The following is a 19,741-nucleotide window of genomic DNA, read 5'->3' as shown; positions in this document are numbered from 1 at the left end:
GCCTGACCTCTTCTGGTTGGAACCAGTCTAGATTGATCCTTATTGATTGATAGCTTACTTCAGTTGAACGGGCCCCTTCTTAGCAGACCTCTTTTTGGGAGGACCCCTTTTCACACGACCCCTTTTGGCGGGACCTCTTTGGACTGACCTCTTTGTGGGAAACCAGCTTTAACAGAACCCCTTTGCGATTTTCATCCACGCCTAATAAAGAAAATGACATAATGACCTCTCCTCACTCCATGATGGCTCTTGCCTCCTGTTACAGTGGCTTCTGCCTTCTTGTCACGACAGCTCTTGCCTTCTGTCTCAATAGTCCTTTCCCCAAGTGCCCAGATAGACTTCGAACTGGTAGGAGCAATCATTTCTGCCCCAGTTGCCTGGTCACTGACAGATGCCCACCTCACAGTATCGCATCCCGCCAGCGATTCTCTTCACATACAGTATCTTTCTGATGTATCATGTAAAGAGAGAGCAGAGTGAAGAGTAACTCAAATAACTCCACCCCTCCCAGATACTCAACACCAGGTATTGCTATGTTAGGTCAACGATAGAGGAGAGTAAAAGTACCCGAGAGGTAATATGAGCTGCAAAGAAGAATCTCTCCCCACTTGAATCTGCTTTTCTAGGATAATGGAAACTGAGTTCACGCGTATCATGATGTCTATTTGCTCTCGGGAAGAGAGGCGGTAAACCTCTTCTCTTTAACAGATTTACACAAGTGTCCATCAGCACATTCACAAATTACCACATTCACACATTACCACTTTAACCCACCATCCTGGATAGAGCTACCCAAGATACAATTATCGCTCCATGTTTAAATCAAGACATCAGGTTCTGTGTGAGCATGATGGGAGAATCCCAGCATCTTCCACCAAGTTCAACCTCCCCCAATGGCAACTCCACAACTCGGCAAACAAAGTCAGCTATCTCTCGATAAAAGCCTACCTAGCTATTGCCTTCAAAGACTGTATTGAAATATTTCACCCATCCTCAACACCTTGTTGAACTGCAGTTTGCCCCATCACAATTACTTGATTAAAGACCAGCACTAGAAACTGAACCAACTGAGCAAGACAACAGAGCAAAGCTCTTGGAGCAGCTAACAATGCATACATCAAACCCCTTCCCCAATATATCTCTCACAACTGCCAGCTACCTTACCCAACACATCAAGGGAACCCCTAAACATCATCACTCAAAAAAGCCAACCCCACCCCACATTCATTACCAAAATGAGAGTGGAATTGCCCAATAACAGGATTGAACTGTTGACCTTCGCATTGACTTGATATTGACTCTGAGAGAGCAATATTAGTACGACGCTCTAACCAGCTGAGCTAATCGGGCTTTGTGGGTGTTGTTGATGTGGAGTTTGGTGAGTGATTTTGTGTTTCATGACTCGGTCAGTGACCAACCTTCTTTCAGGGCTGAAAAAACATTTTTGTGATACATTTCAATGAAAAGAACAAGCTGTCCAGAATTGCCTAGCACTTGAGTCATGGCACAAGGTGGAAACGATGGAACCGATGCTGTGTAGGTCGGTTGAGGTGGTGACGTGCGCGACAAAGACTTGACCAAATGGTAGACATCGGCGAGATCCCGAGTAAATGCTGAAATGCACACACAAGACCACAAGCACTGATCAAAGGCATCAAGCAGGTAAGATACACCATCTTCTATTCTCTCCTACTCCTCCCAGAGCTAACCCCTTTCACCTCCACACACCCCAAAAAGCTATCTACAAAGCCCCAAATAATATAATAACACATAAGTTCTCCCCCCCCCTTTCCCCTCAAAATTTATCCTGTCCCTCCTATCTCTCTCCCACTTCCCCTTTTCATCTCGCTCCTTTTTCTGGCGTCGGGAAAATGGTACAGAGAGGGTAGGGTATGTGGGTAGTATAGTTACAAGGTTAAACATTAAGAATCGAAAGAAAAAAAGCCGTTGTTAACCTTCATCCACCCTCCCCATCGACAAACAGCTATCGTCAAGACATTTGCTTCGTCAAGAGAACGGACGTAAAGTACTGTAAGATGTAAAGAATCGAAAGTCAAAAAGAAATCTGGACGTAAACGCCAAATGATGGGTAAGAAACGAAATAAAAGCCCACTTTGCTTTGCCCCCCTCCTACCATTATCTTCCCCCTTCTCCTCCTTCCCATGATGGTGTACCCCCTCTCATAGACGGCCTTGGTATGATGTGATGCTCATCAATACGAAAATTCCAAACGCCAAATGCTGAATCCCCGTCTTTAAAACAAAAAGAAAATAAAAAAGAAACCAGTGGTATCAGGACCCTTTGCATTGCACCCCCTTTTTTGTAAACGCTGTAACGCCATCAAACCCAAACCCAGATATGCGCGGCATGAAACTCTCTTCTCTCTTTTTAAACCTTCTCTAAACCTGAGGAGCCCCTGACCGGCCCTTGCTCAAGTTCTCCAACAGCTCATGAGGCGGTATCCTTTGAATGCCGCTCCCACGGTCATACATGGATGTTGGAGCAGGAACATACCCCTCGCGCTTCTTGCGTAGCCTATCAAGAAGCAAGCCAGCCACAACAATTAACAGCATCAACGCCAGGGAGATGCCCAAGCCGATGAGCACGACAAAGACAAGCGGCAGTGGTGAACCGCCCTTGTCAAAGAAGTTGCTGTGCTCAGTGAAGATGCGGGAAATGGTACCAGCAATGTTGCCGCGGTTGCTGGTGAGGGCATATGGCCGGAAATCTTGACCGTCGAAAAGGACGGCGGATGCTGTGCCGAAGCCGGGAAGGACGATAGAACCAGTAAGCATCAGAGCCTCGCTGGAATCGATCAGGTCAGTGTTGTCGTGAGAAGAGGTGAGAGAAAATATTTGGAGACCACGGATATCTGTGCCAGCCTCGAGAGACTCGTCGGCGAAGCGCCAGGTGGTGCCATCCGACTTGGCCAGGTAGACTGTGCCATTGGTATTGATGCCAGTAGCCCAGATGTGAGTGCCCTCATTGTTGCCCTTGGTGAGGGCCGAGACTGGGCCAGGAAGGTTGCTGGCGCCGGGATAGTTGTCCCAGGTTTGGGTTTCGGTGTTGTAGGTGGCAAGGAAAGTCGAGACGGTGTTGTTGACTGTGAGGTTGCCGCCAGCAAGCAAGATGTTGTCGGAAATCCACATCAGCGAGTGAACAGCACCGGCCATGTTCTGTCCAGGCTGAATCCACTGAGACGAAGCGGTGCTATAGAAGCAGACACCGTTGCAGCCCAAAGAGCCAGCCGATCTGAAGGATCCTCCGACGTACACATCGCCAGTGGTACCACGCACGGCAATAGCAGAAACTGTGCCATTATCGCCAGACAAGGCTTGGGGTTGGGTGTTGAAGGACTTGCTGGCGAGGTTGTAGGTGACAAGCCCGCTGACATTGACACCGTTCACGTTGCCCCTCACTTTGCCACCAGCAAATAGAGTATCTCCGTGCACAGCCAAGGCGACAAATGTCGAGTTCTGGGCGATTTCTTGCCCGAAGCCAGAGACCTTATCACCATCAGCGCCATCAATAATGGCGAGATTGTGGATTTCGGAACCGTCGCTATCTGTAGCAGTAAAGTGCCCGCCCAGAATGGTGAGGTTTCTGCTGTTGCTAGAGTCGAAAACGCCAGTGACGATGCCCGACAGACCCTTATCCGCCAGGGCATCATCTCGCTTCGACAGAGCACTGGTGCTGGAGGCAGTTGGAGTAGGGCGGATCTTGACAGGGAAGCGGCTGAGATCCTCGCCCAGGATCGCGGCTCCCGAGGCGCCAAGAGCCCTGGAGACAAGCGAGCCGGCATAGAGGGAGGTTTCGCTGTCAACGTTGAGAATCGAGGCTGACAACATTCCTTCAATCAACTCAACCGGCAGGTCCAAGTTCTGCAACCAATTCCCTTGAGAGGGAACCCAGATGCCAAACCCCTCCACCTCAACAGCCGGACTGTTGCCAAAAGCCCGCAGCTGATCGAAATCTCCATTGACGGCAACCACAAGTTCAGGTGTCGAGCTGGTGATGTTCATGGTCATACCAACCACGTGCTGGACAATTCCGTTGACGCCAGCGCCCAGGGGACGCCAGGTGCGGCTCGAGGTATCGTAAACCGCAACATTGCTTAGCCCAGCTGAGGAGCCGCTGACAGTGCCGTTAAAACCGCCACCCACAAAGAGGTTGGTCCCGTTAAGAAACAACGACTCGACCTCGCCATTCAGAGTGCCACCGAGCTGTCTGGGGTTGGCGTCGTTGCCCTGCAGTGCAACGATGTTTCGAACATTGCCGGCGCTAAAGTTGCCAGCAATATAGGTGGTGTCACCTGACGTCGCAAGAGCGTTAACGACGGAGCCGGTCCTGAAACTAGCTCCCAAGCGGTTGAAAGCAGAGCTCATGAAATCGCTCGCATTGACTGCTCTGCCAGGCGTGTACTCGTACAGCCCATTCAGACCACCTGTGCTATTAATCAAGGTGAAGCTAATGCGCTGTGCGACAAACGTCATCTCGTCCAAGGACTGTCCGGCAAGAGGGGTCATGGTGACACGGGGGCGGAAGCTACCTGAGCTAGCATCGACGGCGCCGAAGTAAATCTGGTCGTACTTGTCATAGTTGTTGGTCTGGTAGAGATCCAGGTCGATTGGCTCACTCTTGGTGCGATCAGCTGTCATCTGTCCGGTAAGCTTGACACGGCCACGGGTAGAGCACGTGTTGTCCTGCAAACAACCAGGGGTGTAAAGGTTGAGCGAGTAGTGGCCGGATTCCCGAATATCCGGAGTGAACACCACAGACGCCGAAGTATTAGTAATAGGTCCAGAAAGGCGGGCAGTAAGATATTCAGAGGTGCTTTGTTGAGAAGGCGTAGCTGTCCAAGGTCCAGTGATAGTCGCTTCCGATGGGAATTCGCCGCCTGCGCATGCTGGCTCGTTGAAATCGTTGATGGCATACGAGTAGATATCGTCCGCGAACAGTTCAATCCCGTTCAAACCCCCACCACTGCCGTAGAACCTCGAAATGTCGATGCGGAACTCGTTCATGCCAATGACGTTGACAAAGTGGAAATCTTGAAATTTGAGATCCGGGTGGTTGCTGAGTGGGCATTCGCTCGTGCAGCTCTTATTTGTCTGGGTGGCTGGGTCGATATAGGTGAAGTTCATAATCCCGTTGATGGGCAGAGCCGTGAACCGCCATGTCTGTGTTCCCCTGCCATCCTGGCGAGTGTTGTAAAGGCGTAATTTGGTGGGCTGGAATCCGAATCCGAACTTGGCGGACCAGAAGCCCGGGGTGCCGTCCTGGAGCAACCAGGTGCTTCCTGCGCCGTCAGCTCCGCCAGTCTTGCAAATGATATTTCTCGGATCACTGAAACCCTGGGTAGAAGTCGAAGAACCGCTGCTAATGCTTGCTGTCGACAGGTTGATGACTTGGCCATCTGGCGTGCTTGGAGCACTCGCATTTCCCAGACCCGTGAAACTGCCGCCGAAGATGATGTTCCCGTTGGACGCCTTGCTTATCGACGCTACCGGTCCATTAAACCCCGCAAATGGGAGATTCGTCCATGTTTGTGATTCTCCTTGCCAAGCAATCGCATTGGTTGAGTTCGCACCCACAAAGCTTCCACCGACATACACAATATTTGCTTGCTGATCGCACAGCACTGCATTGACCTGGCCAGAGAGCCCCGGTAAGGGCGTAATCTCGGCTGTCGCTGGGTCGAAAAGTGCCATGCCAGGCGACTGCTGAACCTCGGAGTCAACCGCTCCAATGCTCGTGAAATTCCCGCCAACCATCACAACAGTACGTCCGCCGACCTCGAAGGCGCACATTGTTCGGATCGTCGCGTCGGTGTTGGCGACTGGGGCGAAGGCGCCGTTGGGCATCCTCGCGAGGAGCTGTTCGCTGCCATTGGTGCTGTATGGCCTCTCATTCTGCCCCTCGAATTCGTAGAGCGAAATCCCCGAGAAGTCACCGGCCAGAGCTACTCGGCCGAGTTTGGAGAAGTCGAGGTTTGCCGCAGGAGCTGGGGTGAATGTGATGGCGCTCGACAATGACGACAAGGCGAGAAGTAAAAAGGCCGAAGTCGTGGTCATTCGTCGTGGCGCGGCATGGTGCCGCCGTGATGGTAACCGCATCTCGTATCGATTTGGTGATTTGAGTATTAATTAAGGAAGAAAAGTAAGAATGTGCTTGGAGACCGGCGAGCAGGCGATGTGCTCGAGGTCAATCGGTGGGCAGTCCAAGCTGTCAAGGATGAGGGGCCATATCAAGGTGCTGTTGCGGGTATATGGGTCGATCGGTGACGTTGTGAAATCGGGTGCGCGTCGAAATTAAATGAGGTTGTCGCACGAGGGCCCGGCCGAGAGCGCGAGAGGAATTGTGGAGGTTGAAATTGGCGGCAAACGGAGTCGTCGCAGAATAAGTCAAAGGTAACTTGCGGGAATGAGCGTGACAAAGGGCGGAAACTAGAGAATTAAAAAGGCCACGGGGTAAGCCAAATTGACGACGTCAAAAGTCGCGACGAAAGGATGTGAGTGGGAGCTTGGGGTGGGAGGTGTTGGGGCGCCAGCCTGTTTTCTGAACCAAACTTGGTCCCCGCCTACCGTTGCCAACGAGGTTGCGTTGCTTTGCTTCGGGTGGAGGATTCAAATTTCGCTGTACCTGAGCTGCTGCGCTACTACTGGCCAGCGCAATCCCGCTAGACCCCAACAGGCAAGGTCCAGGTACCCAAGAGGTTCCAGAAAAGATAAGTGCAGCTTGTGAGTGGATGAGATCGCAAGTGATCAAGCAGCCTGCTTGTTCTCACAAGAGATAACATTCACAGCTTGAGATGTCTCCAGAGACTTGTCCGCCTCTTTTCCCCAGCGAAAAACAAGCTCAGGCTGGCCAGCCCCGTGGATATCCGGAGGTCGCTCTTGAGAAACCGGACCCGCACGGCTCGATATTGCTCCTGCAGGGTCACTGAGGGTCAAGGTGAAGGTCCCGGGTAGAGAGAGGTCTGAACGCTGCACTGATGCAAAAACGCTAGGTACCTCGCCTTCCGTGTTTTGAGGGTCTTGGAGGTGTGCTTGAAGATGGTGATGGCGGGGAAATGCAAAAACTGAACAGATGCACGAACCTTCGGATTTTCTAGCAACGCAACACTCAGAGTTTTGCTAGGACTTTGCTGATCGCTTTCCGACTCGATGATTTGGATTTCGGACCGTCCAAAGAAAGGGTGGGGGGGACTGCCACAGTGGATAGCAGATGTCAGATGTCAGTCCGTCCGCCCAACAACAAAAGTACGCGTTGGCGAAAAAGAAGCCTCCGAGTCATACACTCTTTTGCCTTTGAGAAGGGACGTGTTGCTATTCAGAGATGATTGTCGGAGGTGGACCGTGGGTTGGGTGGTTTCAACGCCTCCAAATAGAGCGTAGCAGTCGTCGATTATCGGTAACTGCGGATCGCGATTGAGTGTGACGACAATTTGGCCAGGTATAAACGAACGGTAGGGCCGTGGGTTGCAAAGTCCTGGGTTGCGAGTGCTCTTGTCAGAGACTTGTGTCTTGTGGTGGTGATCAGGGGTTGCACCCTTACTGTGTGAGGTTTCGATTGGGGCAGAATGAGCGGCAACGCAAACACAGAGCGCAGAAAAAACACGTCGAAAGAATGTGAGGTGAGGAGTCGCTTGAGCAGTTGAAGTTTCGGGTGCCGACCGGCTGCATGTAACAAGAAAAGAACGAATGGAAGCCGGAAGTTTGCCGCAGAGAAAAAGAGTGTCGCTGTCGTCCTCACTAGGTGTCCCCCCGATTTGTTTTGTTTGTTCAACCCCTCTACGTCCTGGGAGACAAAAGGAAGATTTTCACATTCCAACGGGATGGGTGAGGGGAAACCGCTGCTTGTCCTCTGCCGTCGACTGGAGCCATTCCACGCTGCCGGACTCAGGGGGTTCCCGGGGTTCGTTCGATGCTCCCACATGGCACCGTTGATCTCATTGGCCGACATGCATCAAGATGCGGCTTGGCAGGGGTTGGTTGACTCAACCACTTCTTTGTCCCTCAGCTACAACTGAGCATCATCGCGATGTGGTTTTGGAGTCTTTTTTGATGGCCTTTGTTCGAAATGGCATGAGTTGGTATTGATTTGCATCTTGAAAGATCCACTGTGCTGCAGAGCTCGATGTCATCTCATCTGGAAAGCTTCACCTCAACTCTTGCGCACACGCCGGCAGCTAGTGCGCGACTTGTGTTTCCGAAAGCTTCTGGGTTGTTTCGGCGGTGAGCTCAACCGCCGCAACCCAGCAGCTGTCGTAGACCACCGGAGTGGTTCTGCCGTCAACCTGGTAGTCGAAAGCGGGAAGTGTTTCTATACCTCAGAAATATAAGCATACCATTATTACTATACCCCTCTATCAGATCTGTACTCTGTCGTCCGGAACCACTCATCATCGCCTTGACAGATCTCCGGTGCTGATCACACGTGCGTTGCCTGTCAAGCACGATCTGATACCCGGGATGCGGACGCGCATTGGGAGGCTTATGCAAAACAATGTCAAGCTCTGGTCCTGTCGATTCGTTTCTACTACAACCACAAACCTACCATTTGTGGGCGGGGAGCATCAGTGCTATAAACAGCACTAAAACAAACATTACCAGTTGTCATGAGATTCTGGCCATAAAACCATGGATGGCATAGTATAGCCCGGCATAAGACAACCTCTTGACTACATGTCCAGCTTTGCTCTTCGTTGTGGTCGAGGTAGCAACCGTTTCTTCGCGAGAATCAAACAACCACAATCCACTCTGATGAGTGACGGCAAGAGGTTCACGGGGATCGCTGTGCGGAACAGCTCTGTTCGAAACAGAACCAACATATCTTCGTTATGGGTATCAAAACGTTCCATCATGCCTTCCGCTATATTCACGAATCCAACTTGCGTTGCGGCTCCTCCGCTAGCTTCACTCGCCTCTTGTATGCCATCGGGCTCTCAATCGCCCGGGCTTTTTTGCTCGGATGGAAAAACCCGCCTCCCTTCTCAAGGGACCACATCCCCTTCCCTTTCTGTCTTGCCACCTCCTCGGCAACTTTGTATTCGATCTCCTTGGACGGCCCGCCAAACTCAGCGCCCGTCTTGGCCTCGTACGTAGTTGCGAATCCCTGCTTGAGCAGCTCCATCGAGACGTCTTTTCGTTGAAAGAATGGCGGCCGTCGGACATAAACGGTGGCCACGATTCTGTCATATTGGTCGCGTCTCCAAACATAGGCGCGGACTCGGCGGTTGAGGATGTGGCTGTCCAGAAACTTTTGTGCTTCGGCAGCAAAGGGCTGAGCGGTTCGGCCAAAGTGACCGCCTTCGGGGGCGTCGACGCCGGCGATGCGGATGGGGATCTGTGACGCACAGAATGAGCCAAATATTCAGACCCCGTTCTGAAAGGAAGTAAGTACCGTCTGCCCCTTCAATTCCTTCTTCAGCTTCGGCACCGTCCTCAGCCAGCCCCAGCCAGCCAAACGCCCACCTGGTGTATGATACAAGTGGAACCCATCACCGTCCCCAACACTAGTTACCTTGCCAAACAAGCTCCGTCGGTGAAAGTATCGCGGGGAAACATGGGCGCTGTTGGGGATGCGCCGGAGGTAGGTCTTGTAGAAGCTCCAAAATCCCATAGTCGCGCCAGCGGCGATGATAGGTGCGATCCAGTTGCCGCCTTCGCTGAGGTGATCGCGTATAGGTTTGGTCCACGAGGATAGTTTTGATTTAATGTCGTCTTTGTCGCCTGACGGCGCCGAAGAGGACCCTGGACTCCATGGCATGGTCAGTCCGGTCGAATTGGTGATCTTCCCCGCGTTATAACAGTGGTGGCGGGTTGGAGGTTGCAGCGGACTCGGGGTTGATGGAGCTTAAGCTGGGTGCCGAGCTTTGTCAGGTGGAGCGGCAGATCAGCGCCGGTTTGGCGGGATGTGCACGGGCCACATTATTTACTGTTTTCCTGTTTGGAATTTGGCGATAGCTTCACTTCTTAAAAGATTATTTCATTAGACATTGAAAATGTCGATATATTGCCAACCTTCCCCTGTCCATGGGCTTGAGCCAAATTTTCCCTTGTACGCCGTAAATCCAAAAAGTTACCATAGGAAATATAGGAATCCAGGTTTCTCGAGCACGAAAACCCGCTCCACCGAACGCCAGCAATGCAAAACCGCTTCGCGCACACCATGATCAATGTTGCGCCACCTCCCAAAGCCTTATTCTCTTCTTACCGAGCTATCAAACCCAGTTCCCAACAATGTCTGCCGCCGTCGTCGAATAGAAACCAACATGGGCAAAAGCGGCTCCCTCCTCCCTGTCATCAACTTCCTATTGTAATCATGCTCATACCCACAACTACCCGTCTCGCGCCACCTCTCTCTCCACTCTCTCCTCAGATTTCCTGGTATTGTCGACGCAATCTCCATCCCGTCAACAAATAGCTCACTCTTTCTCATCTGGTCCCTTCTCTTCATGATTGCCTGCCGTTCATTTAGCCTCCTGTCCTCTCGAAAAAAAAACCCGCAGCCTTTCTCAACTCTCACACCCCAACAGCAGCGACAGCAGGAGAAAACACCAAGGCGCACCGCTGGGGGTCAAACACAAAGCTTACCTCTTCCATCCTTTCGTGCTCACTCTCACCATCATCATCATCATCACCGTCATCACTTCCCAGCAGAGGCTCTTTCACCAACCCATGATCCCTCTCACCATCCAGTGACAGTGAAGTATCACCCGTACCTGTAGTCTCACTCGATCCCCCAGGCGAAGACGTCAACTCCAACCCCGTCGTCCCGGCTGAATTCCTCGTCGAGTCAGAATTTTTACTTCTCACAGTCAAACCCCAATCATCTTCCTCGTCAAAACTGTTGTTCTCCTCATCACCAATTTCCTGCCCCAGCTCCGCACCCGTCGTTATCCTCTCCAAGTTCACCCTCAAGCTTTTGATAACCTCTTTCACCTCCCCGATCATCGACTCCTTCTTCCTTCGTTTGTACACACAACTTCTGCAATCCTCCCCAACCTTGACGGTGTGAAACCCATGAGACCACATTTGGTTACACCCCTCCTCCGGCAGCAGATTTTGCTTGTCAAAACCACCTCCAGTCTCATTCATAGTCTCATTCTCGTTATCATTATCAGACTCGGGCATCCCACCCCTTAGAAACCTCCTCTCGACCTCGCAAGGAATCGTCGCTTCGGGCGTCGTAAGCCAGGCGTAGTGGCTGCAGGCGAAGAGGATGCGTTTGTGGAAGCACATTATCGTTTGTTGTGGTGATGTGTGGGGGTGACATGAAGTCCACAAAAACGTGAGAAGGTGTGATGACGGACGGCGTGTGTGTGTGTGTGTGTGTGTGTGTGTGTGTGTGTGTGTGTGGCCGTTGGATTTGCCCCAGATATGGGAGTTTGGTTGAGGCTGTGGGCTAGTTGAAGGTTGTTTCTGCGCTGGCGTCGTGGGCAGGTATTAAGGTGCAGCAGTATGAGGTATCAACATGTGGCTTTTGGTGGAATATTCTGGATGGATGATGTGTCAATCCAAGGGAGGCATTGAAGCTCTTGTTGTTTCGCCTGTTCTGACTGTTGGACGATGTGATAAGTGATAGGGTCCCTTTGTCGGTTATCGGCGTTAGGAGCGAGCAAACGCCCACAATTAAGCCCGTAAGGAGATGGCGAGGTGAGATTCTTTGGTTGTTGTGGGACTTTTTGTGGAGGCATTGAAAGGGTTTTTCTTGTCATGGAAGCAGCAGGGAGATATTATGGAAGTTGGATGGCTCACATTCCAGTTGCCTTCAACACCAAGTGTGGTGTGAGACATTGACACATTTTCAACATTCAGTTCCCGCATTTCATCACGGCCGAATATTTTATCTATTGACACCTTCACCTTCAACATCACCACCTCACCTCCGCAGCCCCTCAACCACACCACTCCTCATGAGCTCCTCGAAATCCCTCGCCCACACCATCCCCTGTTTCTTCCCATCTTTTTCTCTCCTATACTCCCCCCCCACATGCGGCACCCCATACCCAATCCTCCTCAACGTAACCAACAACTTCCCCTCCTCTTCATCAGCAACCACAACCCCCAAATCCGCCTCCACCAAACAAGCCAAATCCGTGGTCGAGTCCCCAAAATACACCACCCGTTTCCTCTCCCCTCCTTCCTTTGACAACAACTCCATCCCCCTCAATTTATCCCCCGCCGTCATCATCACCTCCCTCCCCAGCTCCTTCGGCCCTTCAATCGTCCCCTCTGGGTATCTAATCCCATTCGCCACCACCTTAACCCCATCCAACCCGCCGCACTGCTCACTTATAACCCCCATGATAAAATCCCGACTCCAATTCACACTCACAACCCCAATCTCCCAGCCATTCTCTCGACACCGTCCCACAAACTCCTTGAACCCCCTCCTCAAAACCACCCTCTCCTCTTCTCCCTCCCCTCCCCGCCCATTCTCCACGATCCTCTGCCCAAACACCCGAAAGTCCTCCTCTCTAAGGTTTGCAAAAAGTGATCCCCGACTAACCCTCCCAATCGACACCCCCTCTGGCCCCCTCAAACTCTCAAGATACTCCAACTCCTGCCCCAGCGTGGTCCTCCCTTTGGCCTCGGGCACATAATTCTTGGTGTGCTCCGCATGATCAGCCACATACCCCTCCACAATCTCCTCCCACAGCTTCTCATGCCCCTCCGTCACTTCCCCCGGGTGGTGAGATGTCGGCAATGAAGCCAGGGTGTTGATCGTGTCAGCAGTCGTGATGGTGCCGTCAAAGTCGAGGATGATTATGCCTGCCATTTTCTCCAGACAAAATGCGGGGTATATGGTTGCGGTGAAAGTTTCTTGGGTATTGTGAAGAGAAAAAGATGCAGAACGAAACAAAAAAACAAAGTGTTTTAGGTAGTCAGTAGTGAGACGTTGTATGTGCAGCAAATGCGAGATGACGGCAGAATCAAACCTGGCCTGCATGTAAAGCGGGAAACGGGTTGATCAATTTATAGACACACTCAAAAAACCTTTGACCCCACTTGGACTACATGGTTACTTTTCATAACACACGCTTGGTGTTATCCATGCCAGATATCTCTATTCTGTGTGTCTGCCTTGTTCAAAGGCATGCAGCTGTTCGCTGCCAAACCCAACAAACGCCCAAGTGTCACCGTCCCCCGCCCTTTCAGCATTAATGTACAACGCAGACAAAAAACAGACCCACTCCTTCTCCTCACCTCAGGGGTATCACTCGTTTTCATTTTTCTCTACCCATACTTGCGTGCCTAAGGACGGCGCCTTGCGTCCTTGAGGCGGCAGCGACGGCGAGATTTTGCTGCCGTTGAAGATCGAAAACTCTTTCTCCAGTTCCCATCTCCCAGGGCTGTTTATACAAATCCTCCGTGTCGTCTTGACCGTTGATGTCTTTCCTAAATCACATCCTCCATCTTGATGTCCTCGTCCTCTTCGTCACTAATGTTGTTATCGGGTGGTGGAGCTGCCGCACCGTCCTCCGGCTGCGCTGTCTTGAGCATGCTCTTGTACTCTGCCTTTAACTCCCAGTGGTTGGCAAAAGACCCAGAACGATGAAGCACAGCAATCTTCTCGAGGGTCTCCCGCAAATAAACCTCTGGCTGTGGGATGACGGCGCGGATAGCCTTGATAGACCAGAATCTGTGGCGGCCGAAGCATTCGGCGATGGCATCAAGGAGCTGGTTCTCGGGCCAGCGCGCGGTCTTGTTCTCCATCTTCTTGGCCTTGGTGGGTTTCTCGGTAACTTTCTGTGAGGTTGTTAGCGATGCGGCAAGTTAAAGGGCGCCATCGAAGAAAACATACGAGATATCCAGCCCACTCCTTGTCTCCAGACAAGCCTCGAGGGTTGGTACCAGCCTCGTACACCTTGACTTCCTTCTTCGTTTCTTGCGTCTTCTTCGTGCGAGAGAACAGAAATCTTTCGGTCTCGGGGTTGGCGGCGGGCGTGCAAAGTACTTCGTGCTTGATTCTGCCAGCAATTCTGGTTTTCTCTGCAAACAAAGGTTAGCAAACAAAACCCTACAAGGAAAGAGCGGGGCTGCTCACTTGGAATCGCCTTCCGCGTATATGGGCCGCTTCTTCTCCCTCGGTCCGACGACTCTCCTGACTGCTTTTGCTGTTGCTGACGCAAAAGATGAGCCGGGATACCGGCAGCCAACGCCTTTGCCCTCTCCTTGTTCTTGGCCGCGTAGCTGCCTAGATCCTGCTCGGTGAAGACGAAGGTGTTGTGAACATCGGGGTTGTGGACATCGAGATTGTACTCCTTGGGAAGTTCTTGATGTGGCTGAATGTTAGAGTGAAGGAGCATCTGGAGTTGCTGTTACCACAAGATGTCAGTAAAAGTGCGAGAGACAGCGCAGTAGAGGGACACCAACCATTTTGCCGTCCTTGTCCTGGAACTGTCGAATCTTGCCAATTTCGATCTCGTCATCGTCATCCAATTTCGACCAAGCTTCCCATAGATAACTGGGGAGACGCGCCAGGTACATCCTATCGTACGTGTCGGCAGAGTCTTTAAACTTGTCGTAGAACTCGAGATCGGCCGACTCGTCAAGCAGGTCCTCCATGAACGGCGAGCCGTTGGCCGCGTCGGGCTCAGCCTTGACTGGCTTCTGCTCCTCGGTCTTGATAAATCCAGCCATGGCTTCTTATGATGTAGTTGGAATAATCGTGTTTGCTGCCTGCGGTGAGATGTCGCAAGAATTGATGGTCTCGAATGTCGAGACAAAGAAGATGCTTGAATTCAAGGACCTGCCTGGCCAGCCACTGAGGTAAGCACGCGCTGCTGTAGTGGTAGTGGTAGGGATGAAAGTGGGGCGTTTCTAGCGGCTTTTGTCTGCTGGGAATCCCTGGACAAATGCGGATCCGAGATCAACGGATCGGGTTGCTCCAAGCCTTGTTATCCTCAACTCTCCAACAACAGCCTTTTTCACATCGCAGTAAAGCTCCCACGTAACAAAGTTTACTACGGCTACTCTTTGAAACTTCCAGGGCTTATCATCATATTTCGTGCTCTTATCAGTCTCGCGCTCGGTTGATGACGCAAGGGCAGCGGCAGTTGCCACTAAACCCCGAGAACCCGTTGGTCGCTCTTAGCGCCATTTGGCTGGGCCACAATTCCCCGCTTGCCCTGTGCACCGATTTCTTTCCCTCTTCATCCCACTTGAATTCGCATTCTCGACCATCACCGCAACTTTGCTTTTGCGTACAACTTTCGACTCTTGCTGGTACTGGCCGCGGATATCACAGCCTTGAAATATACGCTACACGTGATACCACCGACAACATGTCAACCTCCACCGAGGACCGCGAGGTCATGGAGAGGATCGCTCGCCTGGCCAGTCGCGTTAATCGACACAAGAATCAGCAGGCCGGCCTCATCCCTCCCCCGCCCTTCCGAGCCCAGCACCGTATGTCCATCGACTCGAAGAGTGCCCGCCGCACCGATATTGATGTTCCCAAAGATACAGGGTACTACCGAGGATCCCACCGCGGACATCCGTACCGTGGTTACCATGGTGCCCCGAGGCCTGTCCATCGTAACAGGACTCTGGTTTTGAATGGCGCCTCTCCGTCAAGCAGATCTGTCGACGATCACGGAGCTTCATCAGATACCTCTACCAGTTCTTGGGTCCACAAGAATGACCGCCATCTTCAGATCATCAACTCCTCGGTCTACCAGCAGGAAGCACCGTCACGTCGCCAGGCAATGGAACAAACTCGGCAACAGCAACTCGCCGCGAAAAACAGACAAGAGCGCGCCAAGTTGATCAGTCATCTCAACCGATTGGCAAACAATGGAGGCTATGAGACAGCTAACCATCAGAAAACCGCCGGCAAATATGTTATCACCGTTGACGGCATCCAATTCACCGTGACGAAACAAGGCAGCAAGCTTGTCAAGGTTCCCGGTGCGTCAAGCTCGCGTTCAACTGGAGACGGAGAAGTCACTTATCCCAGCGCAGGCGATGGAAACTCGGCAAAGGCAACCCCCAGGATGGCCGTGGTTGGCGGTGTCAAGTTTTACAGAAGCAAGAACGGCAACCTGTATCGGCATGGCGTTGTCAAAGCCCAGCGGTATGTCTTCCCGAGCCGTCAAGTGTGACCGCTGACTTACAGCATATCCAGACAATCTGGCACCGTGAAGAAAGTCAACGTGCCTTGCAAACAGTTTTCGATGATGGGTAACTCTATATTCTTCGACCGACGCCGTGGACCAAGTCACCCTGATTGGTGTTCGGTAAGCCCAGCGAAACGATCTAACATGCTTGTAGGCTCCTGCGCCAAAGGCCCCCAGTGCCGGTATACCCACGACCCCCACAAGGTTGCCATCTGCAAAGACTTTTTGCTGGGCGGCTGCCCCAACGGCGATGACTGCGATCTCTCCCATGACCCCACCCCCGAGCGCACCCCAGCCTGTTTGCACTATGCTCGAGATAGCTGCACCAAGTCTGATTGCAAGTATGCTCACGTGAAAGTGTCTACAGCTGCCCCCGTATGTCGCTCCTTTGGCTTCTACGGCTACTGCGAAGGAGGTGCAGAATGCCCCGAGCGGCATGTGTTTGAGTGCCCCGATTTTAGCAACACAGGCACGTGTAAGATCCGGGGTTGTAAGCTCCCCCACCGAGAGAGGGCAAGCGTCCTTCGCAAAGCGTCGAGCTTTAAGAGCGAAGACGTAGAGATGGAGGATGTTTCAAGCGACGATGATGGGGAGTCTATCGATGACTACGATGTGGACTCGGACGAGGTTGACGAGTTCATTGGCGAGGATGAGACTGGTGGTCTCGATTTCACTGAGCAAAAGGACTTCATCGAACTATGATGACGATGCGTGCCTTGCGCTGCTCTGACTGATACGTTAGACCCGCCATCTCTTTTCTTTGCAATTTGTTCTTAGCAGGCATCGATACCCTTTTGTTTCTTTTGTTCTGTTCAGGAGAGCCTGGAGTTACCCGTCAACGACCTCGAGTCGTGACGATGTTGGATTATAGAGCAAGAAAAAGCAAAAGTACATAGCTAGAGAGGAATTGAAGAATATTTGTACCAGCCTTGTCTCCAACTACATGTGGCAAGCTTGCTTATTCCCGGCTGTCTGTTGCCGGCACGATATTGACTGCCGAGTTTTGATGGATCGAGGGCCCCTCACCTCCTCATTACTCCGCACGACTATGAAGGTGGTGGTGACATATCACCTGTCACGCACTGTTCGGCACAATGATGAGGAAGCATTTTGGGCCGTTGGTATCCCAAGCATATAGGACCACCCACAAGTTCCATTGGTTGCCACACCATGTTGGTTATGGGGACGCATCAATAGTTTGATCGTGTTTTATGTGAGGGTCACCGGTTGTGTAACCTGTGTACCGAACCTAACTGTCGGATATGCTTCTGCGTGTTGGGTGTTGGTGGTGGATATATGTAGGGATATATGAGGACACCCACTCAAAGGATGGAAGTCTAGTTTATATAGATGGTGTCTTGTGCGTTGTTGATTGTATTGTTGCTTTCGTCGATGATCTCTACTCAAGGTACCTTAGTTTGTTTTGAAACCTTCTATATCATACAATGACACTCTCTGCGGAGCCTAACGGGTTGAATGGACATGCCGTCAATGGCAATGGCGTCAATGGTCATGAGCCTAGGCCTTTCGTTTTGAAGGATACACCTGTTGAAAATCTCCGTCCGCTTCGAGTTATCGTTGTTGGCGCTGGATTCTCCGGGATACTGGCTGCGATTAGGATCCCCGAGCGACTGAGAAATGTGGAATTGGTGGTGTATGAGAAGGCGGATGGTGTTGGGGGAGTGTGGTAAGTCCTCCATATACCTGATCTCAAGTTCTGTTGTCCAACAAGTCCAGGCATGCGAATAGATATCCCGGGGTGGCCTGTGATGTTCCTTGTAAGTCAGTTGCTCTCGTACCACCAAGAATGGCAGCCAACAAAAGACAGCATACTCCTATCAGTACACCTTCGCCCCAAACCCCAACTGGAGCGCGCTTTATGCCCCTGGTGGCGAGATACGGGAGTATCTTGAAGATGTAGCTACCCGCTTTGGGGCAATGAGATTCATCAAACTCAGTCATCGAGTGGAAGGTGGTGAATGGGATAACGTGGCCAAAAAATGGTTTGTGTTTTTGCCCCCTTTTCCACATTAGCACGTTAACACATTGCCCTTTCGCCGCATCAGCAGATTGACAAAATGCCCTCCCCTTCCGGTTCGATCACCTTACTAACGTTTGGCAAAGGAACGTCAAAGTCCACAATATAACAACCGGCGAGACCTTCACCGACAGCGCCAACATCCTCGTCACAGCCCGCGGCCAGCTCAGCGAACCCTCCTGGCCCTCCATCCCCGGCCTGGACACCTTCACCGGCAAAATAATGCATTCTGGGGCCTGGGACACGAGCTACGACTTTAGCAACAAACGCATCGGAGTCATAGGCAACGGCTCCTCCGCTATTCAAATCATCCCCCAGCTCCAAAAGATCCCGGGTACCCAGCTGAAATGCTTCATGCGCTCGCCAACGTGGATTTCTCCGGAATTCGGTGACCAAGGCATGGCAGAACTCGGCTTCGACCCCAAGGTCACAAAATGTATATCCATCGATCCCTCCCCCCTTTTGGGCCAGATCTGATATGTTTCCAGTCTCTGAAGAGCAAAAATCCACCCTCCGCTCCGACCCTCAACTCTTCCTCAAATTCCGCAAAGTCTTTGAAGACCTAGGCAACACAATCCAGTCAACTACCCTCCTCTCCCACCCCGACCAGATCTCTTCCCAAGCCTTCTTCCACTCGTCCATGACAGCCAAACTCTCCTCCCGCCCCGATTTACTCCGGCTCATAATCCCCACCTTCGCCCCCGGCTGCCGTCGCGTAACCCCCGGCCCCGGATTTCTGGATTCCCTCCTCGAGCCAAACGTAACCGTGATCCCCTCCCCCATAACATCCATCACCCCCACTGGCATCGTCACCTCTCCCTCTTCCCACCATGAATTCGACGCCATAATCTGCGCCACCGGCTTCAACGTCGGCACCGCACCCCCCTTCCCCCTCTTAGGGCGCAACTCCCTCACCCTATCCCAACACTGGTTCCACCACCCCGAAACCTACCTCTCAATCACAACCCACAACTTCCCCAACCTCTTCTTCCTCTTCGGCCCCAACTCCGCCATCGGCTTCGGCTCCCTCACCAAAATCCTCGAAGCCCTAGTCGACTACCTAACCTCTTACATCCGCAAGCTCCAAAAAGAAGACTACGCCTCCATCGAGCCCAAACCCGAACGCGTCGCCGATTTCGAGTCCTACACCCAGGCGTACTTCAAGAACACGGTCTACATGGACAAGTGCCATTCCTGGTACAAGAGGGGGGATAGGATCGTCGGTCTCTGGCCGGGGAGCACGCTCCATGCTTTGGAGACGCTCAGGAGTCCGAGGTGGGAGGACTATGACTATGAGGGGTTGGAAGATGGGAATAATAGACTGGGGTGGTTGGGGAATGGGTGGAGTGTGACCCAGACTGTAACGGAGGAGGGGAAGAGAGGGGGTGATCCGAGTTGGTATTTGAATGAGGATGAGACTGAGATCCCCAAAGAGGGGAGGCCGGAGGAGAACGAGAGGTTGGGGAGGAGGCCTTGGAGCTATTAGGGGTGGTTCATACCTACTGTCTTGTCACCTAGTTTTTGATACAATGCCCTCGCTCCTTCCCGTCTTGCTTCTAGGTTACTTCCTCTTT

The 19,741-nt window shown here is 52.1% G+C and overlaps 6 protein-coding genes across 6 annotated transcripts, besides 1 other annotated feature; 2 read left to right on the top strand and 4 right to left on the bottom strand.

The window, feature by feature from the left end:
* Positions 1 to 1,248: 1,248 nt before the first annotated feature.
* Positions 1,249 to 1,350, bottom strand: a tRNA (tRNA-Ile).
* A 1,049-nt stretch (positions 1,351 to 2,399) lies between these two features.
* Positions 2,400 to 6,116, bottom strand: PODANS_1_17750 (uncharacterized protein; the record flags this gene model as incomplete). Its single annotated transcript, XM_001907193.1, has 1 exon — positions 2,400 to 6,116. The coding sequence occupies one exon, from the start codon at positions 6,114 to 6,116 to the stop codon at positions 2,400 to 2,402; it is 3,717 nt and encodes a 1,238-aa protein (XP_001907228.1).
* A 2,764-nt stretch (positions 6,117 to 8,880) lies between these two features.
* PODANS_1_17740 (uncharacterized protein) lies at positions 8,881 to 9,771 on the bottom strand (the record flags this gene model as incomplete). Its single annotated transcript, XM_001907192.1, has 2 exons — positions 8,881 to 9,348; positions 9,406 to 9,771. The coding sequence occupies 2 exons, from the start codon at positions 9,769 to 9,771 to the stop codon at positions 8,881 to 8,883; spliced, it is 834 nt and encodes a 277-aa protein (XP_001907227.1).
* A 2,115-nt stretch (positions 9,772 to 11,886) lies between these two features.
* Positions 11,887 to 12,957, bottom strand: PODANS_1_17730 (uncharacterized protein; the record flags this gene model as incomplete). The annotated part of the gene is made up of 1 exon (XM_001907191.1): positions 11,887 to 12,957. The coding sequence occupies one exon, from the start codon at positions 12,955 to 12,957 to the stop codon at positions 11,887 to 11,889; it is 1,071 nt and encodes a 356-aa protein (XP_001907226.1).
* Positions 12,958 to 13,406: 449 nt separating this feature from the next.
* Positions 13,407 to 14,651, bottom strand: PODANS_1_17720 (uncharacterized protein; the record flags this gene model as incomplete). Its single annotated transcript, XM_001907190.1, has 4 exons — positions 13,407 to 13,757; positions 13,813 to 14,000; positions 14,056 to 14,326; positions 14,385 to 14,651. 4 exons carry the CDS (start codon positions 14,649 to 14,651, stop codon positions 13,407 to 13,409), a joined length of 1,077 nt encoding a protein of 358 aa, XP_001907225.1.
* A 644-nt stretch (positions 14,652 to 15,295) lies between these two features.
* On the top strand, positions 15,296 to 16,831 carry PODANS_1_17710 (uncharacterized protein; the record flags this gene model as incomplete). The annotated part of the gene is made up of 5 exons (XM_001907189.1): positions 15,296 to 15,419; positions 15,474 to 15,920; positions 15,975 to 16,086; positions 16,138 to 16,193; positions 16,284 to 16,831. The coding sequence occupies 5 exons, from the start codon at positions 15,296 to 15,298 to the stop codon at positions 16,829 to 16,831; spliced, it is 1,287 nt and encodes a 428-aa protein (XP_001907224.1).
* A 743-nt stretch (positions 16,832 to 17,574) lies between these two features.
* On the top strand, positions 17,575 to 19,653 carry PODANS_1_17700 (uncharacterized protein; the record flags this gene model as incomplete). The annotated part of the gene is made up of 5 exons (XM_001907188.1): positions 17,575 to 17,816; positions 17,867 to 17,907; positions 17,958 to 18,132; positions 18,254 to 18,593; positions 18,667 to 19,653. 5 exons carry the CDS (start codon positions 17,575 to 17,577, stop codon positions 19,651 to 19,653), a joined length of 1,785 nt encoding a protein of 594 aa, XP_001907223.1.
* Between the last annotated feature and the right edge of the window lie 88 nt (positions 19,654 to 19,741).

Source organism: Podospora anserina, chromosome 1 (genome assembly GCF_000226545.1).
Source record: "Podospora anserina S mat+ genomic DNA chromosome 1, supercontig 4".
Taxonomy (NCBI): domain Eukaryota; kingdom Fungi; phylum Ascomycota; class Sordariomycetes; order Sordariales; family Podosporaceae; genus Podospora; species Podospora anserina.
Note: the sequence above shows the minus strand (reverse complement) of the source record. Positions and strands in the feature narration are given on the sequence as shown.